At 40.3% G+C, this 15,222-nt stretch overlaps 1 protein-coding gene across 1 annotated transcript; it reads left to right on the top strand.

The window, feature by feature from the left end:
- Positions 1-4,211: 4,211 nt before the first annotated feature.
- Positions 4,212-10,019, top strand: LOC119155554 (medium-chain specific acyl-CoA dehydrogenase, mitochondrial-like). Its single transcript, XM_037404369.1, has 6 exons — positions 4,212-4,215; positions 5,622-5,719; positions 5,833-5,902; positions 8,262-8,362; positions 8,449-8,529; positions 9,661-10,019. The coding sequence occupies exons 1-6, from the start codon at positions 4,212-4,214 to the stop codon at positions 9,778-9,780; spliced, it is 474 nt and encodes a 157-aa protein (XP_037260266.1). The 3' UTR covers positions 9,781-10,019.
- The last annotated feature ends 5,203 nt before the right edge of the window (positions 10,020-15,222 follow it).

Here is a 15,222-nt window from a genome sequence, read left to right as displayed (position 1 = left end):
TGTATTTCCTTATATATCATCATAACAAAGGCTGTTGAGATGATACATCAACCGAGGAGTATAGAGATGCTATTTATACACAAACCATACACATAATATAAGGATAGAAAATGGACTGCTTGGTAATTAAACTCCCACACCATATTCAGAAACATGACCTATGGAACAGAACCTTATGTAAAATGGAACGCAAAATACAGACTTGAGGGTGGATAATTAAAAGTCCTACAGCCACACGATCCAGTGGTATGGTGTACTTAAAACTAGATTTAGAATAGGAAGAACATACAAAAGAGTTCATGAAATACATAAGTAACATAAAGTTATAAATTATGCTTATGCCTTTTACTAAACTACCCTTCAAGTACAGGGGAAAACCAACACCCACTGATACTGTGGAGTGAAGAATCAGCAGCCTATGCACTAAGTCAAAGCTTACATGCTTCTGTTTGGCAAACACCTGCAGTCATGCCAGTATAAAGCCTACAAAACATTATAATCAGCTCCTTTTTGATTAATTGGTATGTATGCCAAAAAAACAACTCTTACATGACTAGCTTCCTATTTCTTTGGAACCAAGTACAAAATCAACACTCTCAACTGTCAGGAACAAAACAAGCAGCCAAGAACCAAACATATGAAGGCAATAATGCTGCTAAAAATATTTAGGACACCTTACTTTGAACTGTTGTGCAAAATGAAATGTTACCCAAAATCCAGGTTCCATAAAAGTGTGTTATGTTTTGGTAATTCTGTTAAAATTTCCAACCAAAAAGGGTCATTCATCTACAAATCAAAGTAACGATTTGTCTTGAAAGAGTGCTTTCCACCGCTGAAGCATCAGTATTCAAAAGAGCGTCTTTTACGTGCTGCAGAGAATGTATAAAGTCAGTCCTTTTTCTTTAACTTGCAGCCAGAGCTGAGCGCATCTGTAAGCACATTTTACTTCACCATCAACGCGGGACGCATCGCTACGGTACCCCAAGCGAAGAATGGCATTAAAGTTCACATCTGTATAAAACTCACATTTGAAAAGGCCAGCCATGCCAGCAGGCTGTGCGCTTCTTGCGCTGGGAGGCCATGAGACCCTGGGAACAGACCTCAGGCGGCCCGGCAGGGCAGCGCGCAGGGAGGAGGTGCGGATGGCTGGAGGCGGCCCAGGAGCCTCGCAGCGCGGCAGGCGGCCCGGCGCAGCCCCGGGCAGCGGCCCTTCCCACGGCGCCCGGCGCGCTGCCCGGCCGGGGAAGCGCCACGGCCCCCGCCTGCCGCACACGGGCGCACGCCCTCTCCACGTGCCGCAGGGCAAGCAGAGCACGGCGCGGGCAGCCCCCTTCCCCCGGGCGTGGGGCGACCACCCGGCCCGACCCCACCCGGCCCTGCGCAGCCCCCGCAGCCCCCGCGGCAGGCTCCCCGCGCAGCGTGGGGGTGCAGCAGCCCCGCCCCCGGCCCAGCCGGCCCCCGGCCCAGTGAGCGGCCCCGCCCCGCCCCAGAGGGCCCCGCCCCGCCGGGAGGCTCCACCGGCACGTCGGCGCCGAGGGCAGCTCGGGTGAGCAGCCGGGCGGTGCGGGCAGGACGGGAGGCCCGGGGCCGGGGCGGGTGAGGCAGGGCCGCAGGCTCGAGTCGCGCGGGCGGCTGAGGCGGGGCGGGCCCGGCCCAGCCCCCGCCGCCGTGACCGCCCAGCCCTGGCCCAGGCGGCGGGAAGGCCGCGGGGCCGCCCCGGAGAGCGGAGCCGGTGCAGGGCCGCCGCCCGCACCCTGTTCTGCGCCTGGCGCCGCTGCGCTGCGGCCCGCGAGTCGGCCCTGCGCCGCCGGTGCCGCCGTGCCCCGGGGCTGTTGGTGCGCCAGGGCCGTGCTGCGCGGCCCGGGGGGGCCCCGCCGGCACCTCGGGCTGCGCGCCCGCGCGCGGCGGGCGGCTTCAGAAGGGCGGGGGCCTCAGCGCGCGGGCTGCGCCCCCGTGGCGGGGCGGCACTCACCGCTGCTGTGCGCAGTCGGCAGCAGCGTCCTCGCTGCGAGCCGGCCAGGAGAGGGCGCTCAGGGCTCGGTGGCACCTGGCGCAGCCCTTCGCGGGCCTTTTTCTGTTCGCCCCGTTTCCGGAGTCGTGAGTCTGAGTTGAAGGGCTCTTGACAGAGCGCCCCGGCAGCAGTGGTTTGCTGCCCCAAAGCGATGACAGCCTGGCCAGTCTCCAGAGTGTTGCTGTGACCGTGTCAGTGAGGGAAGAAGCCTCCATCTGAGGCCAGCTGGCATTGCGCAGATGATAAGTGACGCTCTAGGCGAGGGCAGCCAACGCTAGTGGATGCCCACCACAGGGCACTGCTGTTGTACGTTCAGCCTCCTGCAACACTACCCCAGCAACAAACTGCTCTTGACAACCCTTTTCATTTCTGTCCCCAGTTCTGTGAGGCAGAACCAAGGTTAGTGACCTTAGCTTGTTGTCCTCTCTTTTCCTATGATGTGCATCTTTTCAAAGATGTTCCGTAGCTCTTTGGGTATTAAGGTAATAAAGATGGCATCACTTCCCTGTGCGTCCTTGCCATACCCTTTTCCTGACAGCAGGTTATTCTAGTGTCAGTCTTGCCACTTTACCGACCGTATTTCTGACTGTGGCAGGGCTCATGCAGTACTGCAAGGAAACGCAGTTGAAGTTGCGTCTGAGCGTTACTAGCAGTAGCTTGTCTCTGAATCTAACTGTTCCTCAGAGTCAAGCAACAGGAAAGCTGACAGAGTAGACAGATGGTCATCCAGATTCTTACACATAGCAAACCACAATCCTCTGTCACTTAAATCACTCATGCAACTTCCAAGTATGACTCCGACCTCTCCAGTTCTTATTTCTGTGGGGGGAGTGTTGAGATGGTCCAGACTAACTTTCTGTGTGGCCCTTGCCTACTACTGTGGTACAAAACCCACAACAGACGTAAGCTCTCTAGGGTAGATTTGACAGCTTCTTTCATACAGGGTGTAACTTCTAGTGTTAGTTTGAATTCAGTATTTTTTCGCGTGTAGCTAAAACTTTTTGGTGGCAAAGCTATGTATAAGTCTGTCAAGGGCTGCTCCTTAAAAAACCCAAAAAACCAAAACAACAAAAAAACGCCTATTACAATCGTCTGGCTTTTTTTCAGCCTTATCATGTCTTTTTCCAGATAAAATAAGATATAAAACATTCCAAAGAATCGAGGTCTTTCTGGATGTTTGTTGGTACTGTTTGTTTGTTCATTTTGGTTTTCTATTTAAGAGCAGTAGCAGTATCACAAAACTTAGCAGCATACCATTTTGCAATGTCTGTGGCTTATGAAAACTTGGTAATATATTGCCTACTAGAAAATGCAATCCTGCACTATTAATAAACTGACTTAATGGTTCCGTATTCAATCGTGTGATAACCTCCCCCTCTTCTATGCCTAGCAGTGGTCTTCCTGCATTTCTTCATCTTTCAACTTCATAGATCTTTTCAGTGTCCTCTAGAAATACTTTTTTCACTGTGTTGATACCTGTGTTCTTCATACTTTTTGTGGTGTGACTTTGTAACTATCTCTGGGTAGCATTCTTATTTTTTAAGAGCACAGTTATTTACCACAACTTTATTTTGAAGCCATGTGTTGTCTCCCCAGCTGTGTAACTTTCTGTAATGTCCTTGTCTTCTAGAGTTTCCAGTAACATTTCTGTGGTATGTTCGCACTGTTACGATTAATCTGATTTTTTTAATGTTATGAAATAAGTGACCAATCTGATTGCTTTTTTTTCCCCCTTCCAAAATTTTCACGTAAGAAAATCAAGAACAAGCCTTTTCTTAGTGTTTAGCTGAATTTGGTTTTGCATAGTATTGACTTGGGTAGTTCTAGAAATTTATCCCATTAAATATTATTTTTCACTTTTTTCCCCCAAACATTTCAGAGATTCATAACTATTGAAAGATGGAAAAAAGTAAAACAACCTTTTAGAAACAAATTCAGACATGTTTTTGCACAGTATTGAGGCATTCTGAAAATAGCTGTAACAATAACGTTTGTGGGCACTAAATTATAAGAAAGCAAACAAAGCTCCTACAATGAGAAAGAATATGTTTGTGATAAGTGTTAGGAATAAACTTCAGCTAGTCTGCTGAGTTCTGTCCGAGCTGGAGTATAATAACAATAGTCATGAAGTGTCCATGGCAGCAGCTTATTAAAAGAAACAAGGTATTATCAAAATATTCTGATCAATAGATATTGGTTAATGGGTAGGTTGTTCTTAAAGTCTTGCTTAGTCTGCATGTAGGTAAACATTGAAGAGATAGAATATTCACCAGTGGGCAAGAAAATTGGGTTTGATGAGTGTGTGTATAAATGAAAGAAATATATTGCTACGTCTCTGTGAACATACGATTTAATTATGCTTCACTGTTTTTAAATTATCAGTTGGTGCAATACTTAAAGGTGAATACGGCAGTTCACTCATGCTCAGTGCTGTTAAAGCCTGGGATTGCTGGTATAGCTTCCAGTTCATGTGAGCGCTGCTTGCCACAGGAACAAAACTTAATGTAGCCAAGAATTATTTTACCACTGTAGTAATTGTATTATACTTGATGTGATACTGTTTCTCAAGACGGAATCTACATTTAAAGTTGTGCTGCAGCCAGGCTAGAAGCTTTAGGAGACTTGAGCTGTAAAGATCTCACGCCTCACGTTCTTTTTCTCTTTAGCAGATGCTTCAAACCCCCGTTGCAGGGCATGGGTGGAGGTCACATTCTAGTAAATCTGCTGAAAATTTACGTATAGGCAAACCTGGAGCTTGCTTGAGCTTTGGTAAGATCACAGTTTTTGAAAGAAATATAGCAATTAAGGGCTAATTGCAGCGTTAAAACCAAACAAAATCCTGCATTACAGGTGTAGAATAACACTGGATATTATATATCCAGTGTTATATAATGGATATTATATATCCATTATAATAATAACAGGTGTAGAATAAACACTGGAGGTGTTTATTCTAAATAATTTCTATTCTTTTTTAAAATAGTGTTTGAAAACCAAAATTACTTTCTTCCTCAGCTCCGACAAGTCAGGTATGTGTGTAGTGTTTATAAGGTTTTCTTCTTTTAACTCCTATCTTAAGCTTTTTTATTGCCAAAGTGTCTTAGTTTTGAATAATTATCTCATGTTGTCATTTACAATGTTGAAGTAACTAATGTAGACATAGTTGAACTTGGTTATAAAGAAATTTTATGAGGAAATTCATCCTCATCTTGGCATATTATATACCTGAAGCAAATTTAGTGGGTCAGCAGCTAGATGTTTGAAACTGAATAGCCAGGATCTTCAGACATCTGCCTCCTCTTCATTTAATTAGCACAACATTCTTGTTTCTTTTGGTAATACATTTTATGTTATGCAGTCTTCTCTACTCCATTTTCAATATTTTGTGGGTAATTTTGTCAGAAGTAAGTGCATTGTAGGTGTTGATGAGAGAATAATGGAGCTTTTCCCCCAGGAGGAAGAGGAAGCTTACTTCTTCTGCTTCTTGGAGAGGCCTAGGAAGTAGTGGTTTGGGTTGTCCTGCAAGGACTGTCCTCTATTTTCTCACAGTCTGACAACTGGCAAAATTAAACATAGTAGAGAATTTGTGATTTATTTTTTTTTTTAATAGAACTTACTGATGAACAGAAAGCGTTTCAAGCTACCACTTGTAAATTTGCTCTGGAGGAAATTATTTCTGTTGTTGCGCAATATGACAAAACTGGAGAGGTAAATCTACCATAGCGTAAGGGAAAAATTAGACTTTTATCTTAACCTGCTTAAAGTTTGAAGTGTTAATTGTGATGATATAGAAGGTGATTTTTTTTCCCTGTCTATTTCAGTATCTGCTTCCACTTATAAAATGGGCTTGGGAACTTGGTCTTAAAAATTCACACATACCAGAAAAGTGTGGTAAGTAATCAACTTTTTAATCTGTAAAATGAAACAAAGAAAAGGCATTAGGTGACATTTGTATGTGTAATTATGGATTCTGTATAAAATAAACAATTGCATACTTGAGTAATATAAATCTAATCAGTTGGCAGGTTGACACGTAGAGGTGTTAACTATGTGTGGATGTAATCAGGAGACAAATTAGACAGACTACGATTTAGTATTTTATGACCAGATTTTCCTACTGTGATTACGACTGCCTAATGTTCCCCTGGTGCACTGTGTCAACTGATGAGGCAGAGAAATTAGAAGGTCATGCTTTGTTCTAGTCTCTGACACAGGCTGGAGCAATTTAAGAGTTTGTTCCAGAAGGACGATTTTTCAGTTTAGATTAGGTGCGGTACAGCAATGCTTTGGCAGTGTTCAGGTAAATGAGCAACCATGGAAACAATGTTAAATTATTTCCTTTTTTGCATTTATATTACTTGAAAAAGAAGTTAGGAAAGTATTCATAGCAGACTCTTTTTTTGGAAGACTAATGAGAGGGTATATCTTGTATCAAAAATTTAATTAGCGAGGTTAAGGAACAAAGAGACAAAAGGAGCAATTATGAGGAGCAGATTTATTCAGCCACAACTTCTAGAGAAACTGAAGGCTGAAATAGCAGGACTACCACAGTGTATAATCACTTAATTATTACATGAAAAATTACAAGTGGAAAATTGGACACCATTGCTTTAAAATGTTTCCAAGGGAGATCTGGGGAAATACATACTAGTAAGTCTGAAACACAATGTAAATTAAGAGCATGTAAGATGAAGTACAGAAATAGTGGACACAGATAAACACGATATGGTAGAGAAAGGTTTTTGTGAAAGGAAGTCATGCCTCATAAAATAACTGGGTTTCTGAAGTAGCTGATCAGTGTGTGAACAAGGAAAGCCTGGTTGATACAGAATGCTTGAACTTCCAGAATGAGTTTTAAAAATCATCAGGTTTCATACTGCAAAATTAACAGCACAGCCTTGCTGGGTCTTGTGCTGCTTGCAATACCTATAAATAACTGGAAAAGGGGGTCAATACTGAGGTGATAGAGTTTACTGATAATAGCAAGTTATTCAGTGTAGAAAAGATGAGGCTGGTGCAGAGAGCTGCAGGAGAAGGTCATGAAACTGAGTGACTGTTAAAATGGCAAATGCCATTTAAAAAAGGAAAAGTGATGCACATGTGAAGGGAAAGAATCAGTCCAAACTTTGCAGGGAAATGGTATCTTCTGAGCTAGTTACTGCCTCTCAAAAAAAGAGATTTTAGGGTTATAATATATAGTTCTGTGAACATTGGCATAACTCAGAAGTGGTAAAAACCATAAAAGTTAGGGTAGAAGGGACCTTTAAGGGAATGAAGAAAAGAGCGGAAGATGTAATTATGCTGCTGCCTGAATCCAAATTGCATTGCCTCTTTAAATCATTATGTAGTCAGATCCTTCCATCTCAAAAGAGTATTGTGGAAATGTAAAAGGTTCCTAAAAGGGTGACAGAGATGATAAAAGATGTATCTTCTGTGTGAGATGTAGCTTCTGTGTGAGAAACGACAAAAATGGCAGTGTCAAGGAGAGAGTGAAAAAGGGATTGATAGTTCACTGTCCCTTTCAATATAACTAGAAGGCATCAAATTAAATCAGCAGATGGCATGTTCAAAATAAATGGAAGGAGGTGGTTCTGCATGCAGTGTGTAGTTTAATTTGTGAAACTCATTGCCCCTGGATGGTACTGTTGCTAAAATTTTACATAGATTCAAAAAGAGACTGGGCAAATTCACGTAAGAAGTATCTGTCAGGGGTTAGCGTAACAAAGATACCAAAGGGAGGTATCTCTTTGGCTGAGGAAGTCACCTGAAGGCGTGGGGAAATACTTTTGAAGAAGTATAGTTGTATTGTTGTTGTATTTGTATGTGCTTCCTGAAGTGCTGGCTTCTATCAGAAGCAGGTTACCGCGTTGGTTGTCTGACTAACATAAACAATTCCCCCCCCGCCCCCCACCCATGCTGTGGTAGCTCAGGACCCCTTTCTCTGCTTCCTAAGAACTCTTAATTCTCAAATATAAAGTAGTCAAAAAATTTGAGTGGTACATCCTTGCCACTTTGTGCAACTTGTCCCACATTAATCACACAATAACCCTGGAACTGCAACATCTAATTTTCAAATCGCCTATTACTCTTCTGACAAAACTTTATTTAAAAACCTTGCATGAGAATGTCTAACCAAAGGCAGTACACAATCAAATGTATGTGGGGGAATATGTTTTTGTTAATTAATTAGTGTAAATCACCTATGTTACAATTTAAACCCATTCTGGTAAATGAAATATTTCAATTGTAGGTGGCTTTGGCCTTGGCAATCTTGAAGCATGCCTTGTTACAGAAGAGTTGGCTTCTGGATGTACAGGAGTTCAAACTACCATTGAAGCTAATTCCCTGAGGGTAAGTTCTGTCTTTTCTTACGTCCCTTAAACTAGAACCTGTACATTTAAAAAGGATGGATTAATGGTCTAAATACTCTCTTTCAGCAAATGCCAGTAATCATTGCAGGAAATGAACATCAGCAGAAAAAATACTTGGGAAGAATGACAGAGGAACCAATGATGTGTGTAAGTATAACTGCTACACTGTAGAATGTTCCTAAACCATATTAATAGTATTAGTCCTTTTTTTCTTCTTTAGCTTTCTTTTTTCTATTTTCTTTTTTCTTTTTTCCATTTTCCTTCTCCCCCCTTTCCTCCCCCCCTTTTTTTCCCATTTTTTTCCTGTCCCTTTCCCGCCCTTGTTTCTTTTTCCGTGTTTTGTGTGCGTCCCCCCCGCCCCAACACTGACAAGTACTCACAACATAGCACATATTTTGGTTGTAAATAAACAGTGGCATTTACTGAAAGGCAGGGAATGGCTAATAAATACATTCAATACGCAAATAGAAGATAATACTTGGATAATCATCCCCATCCTAATTTACTTACCAAAAATAACACCTTTTATTTCCCTTTCAAGAAGGGGTGTAGGCATTTAAGAAAAATACGGAATTTCTATAAGGAAAACCTCAGGCTGAATGGTAATTAAATTGTATTTTTGATCTTAAGTATGATATAAAGCCAGGGGTCCTCAAACTTTTAAACAGGGGCCGGCGCAACGGTTGAAGTGGCAGGAGGTCATCTGTGCTGCTTGGTTTCCCCCCCCCAACCCCCGGCGGGGGGGTTCTGTAAATACGGGGGGCCGGATTGAGGACCCTGGGGGGCTGTATCTGGCCTGCGGGCTGTAGTTTGAGGACCCCTGATATAAGCAGTACTTGTTACACAGAAAGAAGTAAAGATGCAAGTGCAGTGCATTAAATCTGAACAACTAGACCTCAAGAACACAGTACACATAAACTGTTACTTAGTGCTCTTATTTTCAGGTTTTAAAGATCCTCAGCTTTCATATTAGTTTGAAGTCTGAGGATGTAATGACTCAAAGGTTACAGAACAGTACTGTTTCATTAAAAGACAATTTTATGTATTATGGATTTATAAAGAAATTAACTCATGTATGTTTGGATTCTTGCTCTGACAGCTGTTGTGGGTTTTTGGGTCGAGTTGTTGTGGTATTTATTTTATTCAATGTTTTGGGTTTTACCATGCAGTTCACTTAAACCTTTTACAGATCAGTTTGATGCACATAGTCTGCCATAATCTGTGGTTCCTAAAAATAAAATCTTATTCCTTAAGATTTTACATTTTATTTTCTTTTAGGCGTACTGTGTAACAGAGCCTGGAGCAGGCTCTGATGTGGCTAGTATAAAAAACACAAAGGCTGAGAAGAGAGGAGAGGAGTATGTTATTAATGGTCAGAAGGTGTGGAAAGCAAACTGATGTTATAACTCATGATATATTTTCTGTTATGTTCTATAGTGGCTCCCCTCAAAATTAAATTCTGTAAAGATCGTTTATAAATCGGAATATTTATTGTGTTCCAACACGCTGCACTTTCATCTTTGACCAGTTTATCATGATAGGATATAAGAACACAGTGTCAGTGCTGTGCAAAGCCTAAAAAGGAAAATGAGCGATGATATGACAACTCACTCCAGAAGGCCTGTCACATCTTGCTGCTATGAAACAAAATTAATTCTGCTTTTTTTTTCAGGGCAGGACAGCGATAGATTTAACTTGCAAAGTACTCAGCAGGCTGATGTTACTAACTGCCTTGCTTTGTAGCTGTGATTGAGATCAGTTGCTTCTGATTCTACTAGAAACACCTCTTGCTTCTAGTGAGGCTGGAAAACACTGTTGGATATGGTGTTACATTTTATTTTCTGAAGGGAAGACAGCTTTCAGCTGTCAGAGAATCCAGATATTGCTATGGTGTCTATGGAGCGTGCTTTACAATATAACCTCTTTCATCATGTTTCACATCATGCTGATTTGCAACATACAAATTCTTCGTTAATTCAAGTGAGAAAACTTTATGCATTTATCCAAAAGTTGAATTTGCCAGTTATTTACTTCCTTGTTCAAGGCAGATCCATCAATCTACTAGATATCTTTTGACATTACTGAACACCATAAATATGATTTACAACTGCTAATTTCCAAGAGAAATACTTACTTACAACTTAGAAGAATAAAAGTAAGATCTTTGAAATCAGGTGATAGCATAATATTTTACCTGCAAGTATGTATTTTCTAACCATTATTTTTTATGTAGGTGCTGTGACTGAGCTTCTTTTGTACTATTCATTAAGCTTATAATATAAAGATAGATACATGGAAAAGGTGAAGAATCTTTGCTTGATTGATTGATTAAGATCTGTTGATCTGAAGTAATTTTATTGAATTTTATGAAATCTTGAATCTTTGAAACTTCCTCTTGCTCCCCCTCAGTTTATTTTTGGGAAGGGCAAGAAAAAAGGGTTGTTAACTTACAGATAGAATTTATTATATGGTAGAACTGCACATAAAAACAGTTAAACTGCTAACTAAAAAAGTATCTGGTTGTTAATTGTGAGGATAAACTGCATCCCTCTTCTTCGTTTTACACTAGGTATTTTTTGATAGTTCATACCGATCCAGATCCAAAAACTCCTGCAAGCAGAGCCTTTACTGGATTCATTGTAGAAGCAGATAGCCCTGGAATCCAAATTGGAAGAAAGGTGAAGACTATTTCGTATTTGACAAGCCAGGAATTACAGTTCTAAACTAATACTGCAACAAATTACCATTATAGAAAAAAGACTGTTACGCAACTGAACGTTTTCATATGCTCATGTACAACAATCTTCATTTTCACAACATTCAGAAACTATTCATAAGATGTACTTAACTATAATGTTATTAATTCAAATAAGTTATTTAGAAAAGTCTAAAGTGAGATGACTGAACAGCTGCAAAAGAATCTTTGAGAACTATTTTCTTGACAAGTGCCAGTGAATGTGGAATAGTATACCTTGAAAGGATAAGAAGCAAGTTGGGCAATTTTAACCATAATACGCACACAATGAGATTTAATTGTAGCTACTGCTGTTCAAGGAAGTGGCCTTGGAGACACTGGTGCTAGTTCTTTTTTTCTTTTTTAAAAAAAGTACTATTTTTAGTAGTAGACAAAACTGGATGTTGAACATTAGGGAAGGAATCTGAAGACTTGAAAAGCTCAATTATTTATTTAGTTGTAGTATACCTCTACTGCCTGCCTATTAGATTATTTAATTTTTCCACTCCCATCTCAAAGGATATAGTTGAACTAGAGAAAGACAAGAAGACTAATTAGAGCTACAGACTGCTTTCATAATAAGGAGAAAGTAAAACTGCTCAGCTTAGACAAATCAAGTGCACACTGGTCTGTAAGTGCAAAACTAGTGTTTGTCATGTATATGGTAATTTTTAGATGAAAACTTTTTGGGAAAAAAGCGTACTTTATGCTTTGAGTAAACTGAAGAATGAAAACATATTGTACATTTGAATAATGCAATGTAGTTGCACCTCTGTAAATTTTCCATTTCAGGAAATTAATCTGTCAGAGCTGCTCAGATATAGCAGGTCTTTGAAAATGTGAGAGATGTGAGAGTTCTGAAAGAAAATGTATTAATATCTGAGGGAGCTGGCTTTAAAATCTCAATGGGAGCTTTTGATGAGACCAGATGACCTGTAAGTATTGATTCACAGGTCCAAAACCAGATTTTAGTGACTAAATATTCTTTATTGTCGGCGCGGGTGTACGGGGGATCCTTCCACCAATCGTACACACCCAGAGGGGCAGATTATCTTATATTTATATAATGAAACAATGAATATTCCATTAACGCCTATACATATTCATTACCTGAACCCGCCTACCCTCGCTCCGTATGCTAATTAGCTTATCAGTCTTCCACGCTTGCGCAGATTCTTCCAAAAATTGTGGGCCGGGGTCTTTAGAATGTGGGCAGTGGTCTATGGGAGGAAGGCCGTAGGTCTTCCTCATGGTGTACTTTTCACCTTAGGTCTCAAAAGTGATGAGTTGGCAGACTTGTAGAAATCTTTCCCAGGGTTTTTACAATACCCCTCGTAATTTTACTCAAGGCCATCCTGCTGTCCCGTTATCTCCTTGGTAGGGCAGCTTGCTTTGCAGATAAGGAGGACAGCTCCCCTTGCAGAGATTTGCAACTTTCTTGCCAGAACAGTCTATATGATCTTTCAGACATTTTAACCCCTTTGTCGCTATACAATTACAAGCTTATTTATGCATTAAAATGAATATTGGTTTATGAATACAAACTTGACCATATTATTTACAGCTTATTCACATCAGTATCAGAAATAACTTATTTGTAAAATATAGCAGGTATTTCTGATTTTTTCATTCTGTGCTATATTCAATTCAGGTAGCTGCTGGTGCTGTTGGATTAGCAAAAAGAGCACTTGATGAAGCTACTAGATACGCTTTGGAGAGAAAAACCTTTGGGAAAGCAATTGTTGAAGTAAGTGAGGGTGGGGAGGGGGAAGAAGGAGAGAGAACATAAATAGAAGCTATGCTTTCACACCAGATGTACTACTACTGATTTTTCAAGGTTATTCCTTGATTGGTTTAGTTCCTTAATTTTTATATTATCTCACTGCCATTTTTATGTTTCCAACTATGTAGGTCAGCACCATTTGAGTAAAGTTAGCTGTGCAGTACTTCAGGATTTTTTTTTATAATTTATCAATGATAATGGTAAAAGCAAAAAGAAAACCGAAAGCCCAAAACCCTGAAACTCGTGTATGAGCAGGATGTACTTAAGTTATTCAGTGCTAATAAACAGGGATTTTCAGGAAAGGAGAAAAACCTCTGAGGTATGTGAAACAAGATGCACAGTATTAATACTAACAGAATACCCTGCTGATCACACCACTTACCAGTTTCAAAGAAATGTGAATAAATAGCAAGGTAAATACCAATCTCACAGTATTTAACCCCTCTGACTAAATGGATTTGAGAATTAAAAACTTAAAAGTCTAATTCAATATACAATTATGAGAGCCTGACCTATATTCTGTAGAACTCCTCTAGTAGAATTTACTGGGTTTGTTGGAGAGATTATTGTATTAAGAAGATTATCTCTTTCTTGGATGTCATAGAATTTTAAGCGGGCAATGTTAACCTAGTTTACTTTGTCATTCATAGCACCAAGCAGTATCTTTCTTGCTTGCTGAAATGGCAATTAAAGTGGAATTTGCTAGGATGGCTTACCAGAGAGCTGGATGGGAAGGTGATGCTGGTCACAGGAGCACCTGCTATGCTTCCATTGCAAAGGCATTTGCTGGTGACATTGCAAACCGAGTAGCTACAGATGCAGTACAGATTTTTGGAGGAAATGGATTTAATACTGAATACCCTGTAGAAAAACTAATGAGAGATGCTAACATCTGCCAGGTAAGTAAAAGAGAGAATGGGATCTTTATATAATGCCTAAATTTTATATAAAATAAACATGGCTACTTATTTCAGATCGTGATGTACACATATAAAAAAAGTTTTTACGATAAAAGCAATAATCCTTCAATGTAAAGAAAGAGTCATTAAAATCAGGCAAATTCTGGCATAGAAAAGTTATTGCACTGGACCAACTCAACCTACTTAAGAGAAATAAATTGGTCTTTTCTCCCCCCTGCCCCAATGTGGTAACTCCCTGAAATTCTTGTACTCTTAATTTTGAAGCTTTTGAGCTCTTAGAAAAAAACACTGTAGAAGAAACCGATCAAAATACTAGTGCTTGCTTTGGGATTCTGAAAGTAGGATGGTTTATGTATAATGCTGGTCTTGAAAACCTTCAGTGATGGAAATCCTCTGACCTTCCAACATGTATTGTGGACTAGCACCTGCCTATAATTTAGCTTTCCTCTCAGCCTGAACACTAAAGCAGCTTCTTCACCTTTCTTCTTGTAAGTTGTGGGGTTTGTGTGGTTTGTTTTGGTTTTTTTGTGGGTTTTTTTCGTTTGGTTGGGTTGGTGGTTGGTTGGGGTTTTTTTTGCTTTCTGTTTCCAGCCTTGTTTTTGTTGCTGTGCTCTAAACCTTCTGTTTGCAGCTTTGGTATTGTAAGCTCTGTGGAACACTCTGATTGAAAATCAGCAGTGCTGAGTATCATGGAATGATGATCTTGCATTTGTTGTGTTAACAGAAGTGTGACACAACCTGGAGTGATTAGCCTTTTTTCTTTTTTTTTTTTTTAACAGCAAAACCCTCCCATATTTACTCATGTTTAGCCCAGGCACCCATAATCCCCAGGTTTTTTTTTCTGCAGTGTTACTGCCAAGAAATTATTCTATGTCATGTTGTAATTCTTCTGTTAGCGTACACTATGCTACAGTTCTTTATTCAGCAAGAATATTTTGTGTTCAGCAAAACCAGTGATGTTTATTAGTGACTAGATAAAACATACCAAAACAGATGATACCAAGAAATGCATGCAGACCATGAACTGTAATGTTAGTTAGCTATAACAGCTGTCATTCTTAAGAATCTAGGTAGTTAGTATTTCTCTTACAGCTACTTCTAAAATGAAAACTAATCTCACTAGCCAAGAATTTATTTTCTCTATTTAAGGAAAGACAGCCATTGTTATGGAATCTAAAGTTTCTTAGAACTAATTGCACTCCTGTGAGTGAGGAAATGAATGAATGACTAAGTGAACTTTATTATGATTGGGCTTTTTGCTTGGCAGGTTGCATGGTTTTGTAGAGAAAGATGATGTGACCGTTAGAACTTTATGTGAAAGCTGAGACTGATTTTACAGGATCCCAGTTATTTAGATTTTCCATTACACTGATCCATCACAAATGCATGGCTATGTAGGCTTT

This window comes from Falco rusticolus, chromosome 11, assembly GCF_015220075.1.
Source record: "Falco rusticolus isolate bFalRus1 chromosome 11, bFalRus1.pri, whole genome shotgun sequence".
NCBI classification, from domain to species: Eukaryota; Metazoa; Chordata; class Aves; order Falconiformes; family Falconidae; genus Falco; species Falco rusticolus.
This window is presented reverse-complemented; position numbering and strand designations above follow the sequence as displayed.

Bases quoted from the DNA above. Each gene is read 5' to 3' on its own strand.
- LOC119155554 (XM_037404369.1), top strand. The intron at 8,363-8,448 runs GTAAGTTCTGTC...ACTCTCTTTCAG, and splicing joins TTGAAGCTAATTCCCTGAGG to CAAATGCCAGTAATCATTGC. The intron at 8,530-9,660 runs GTAAGTATAACT...ATTTTCTTTTAG, and splicing joins CAGAGGAACCAATGATGTGT to GCGTACTGTGTAACAGAGCC.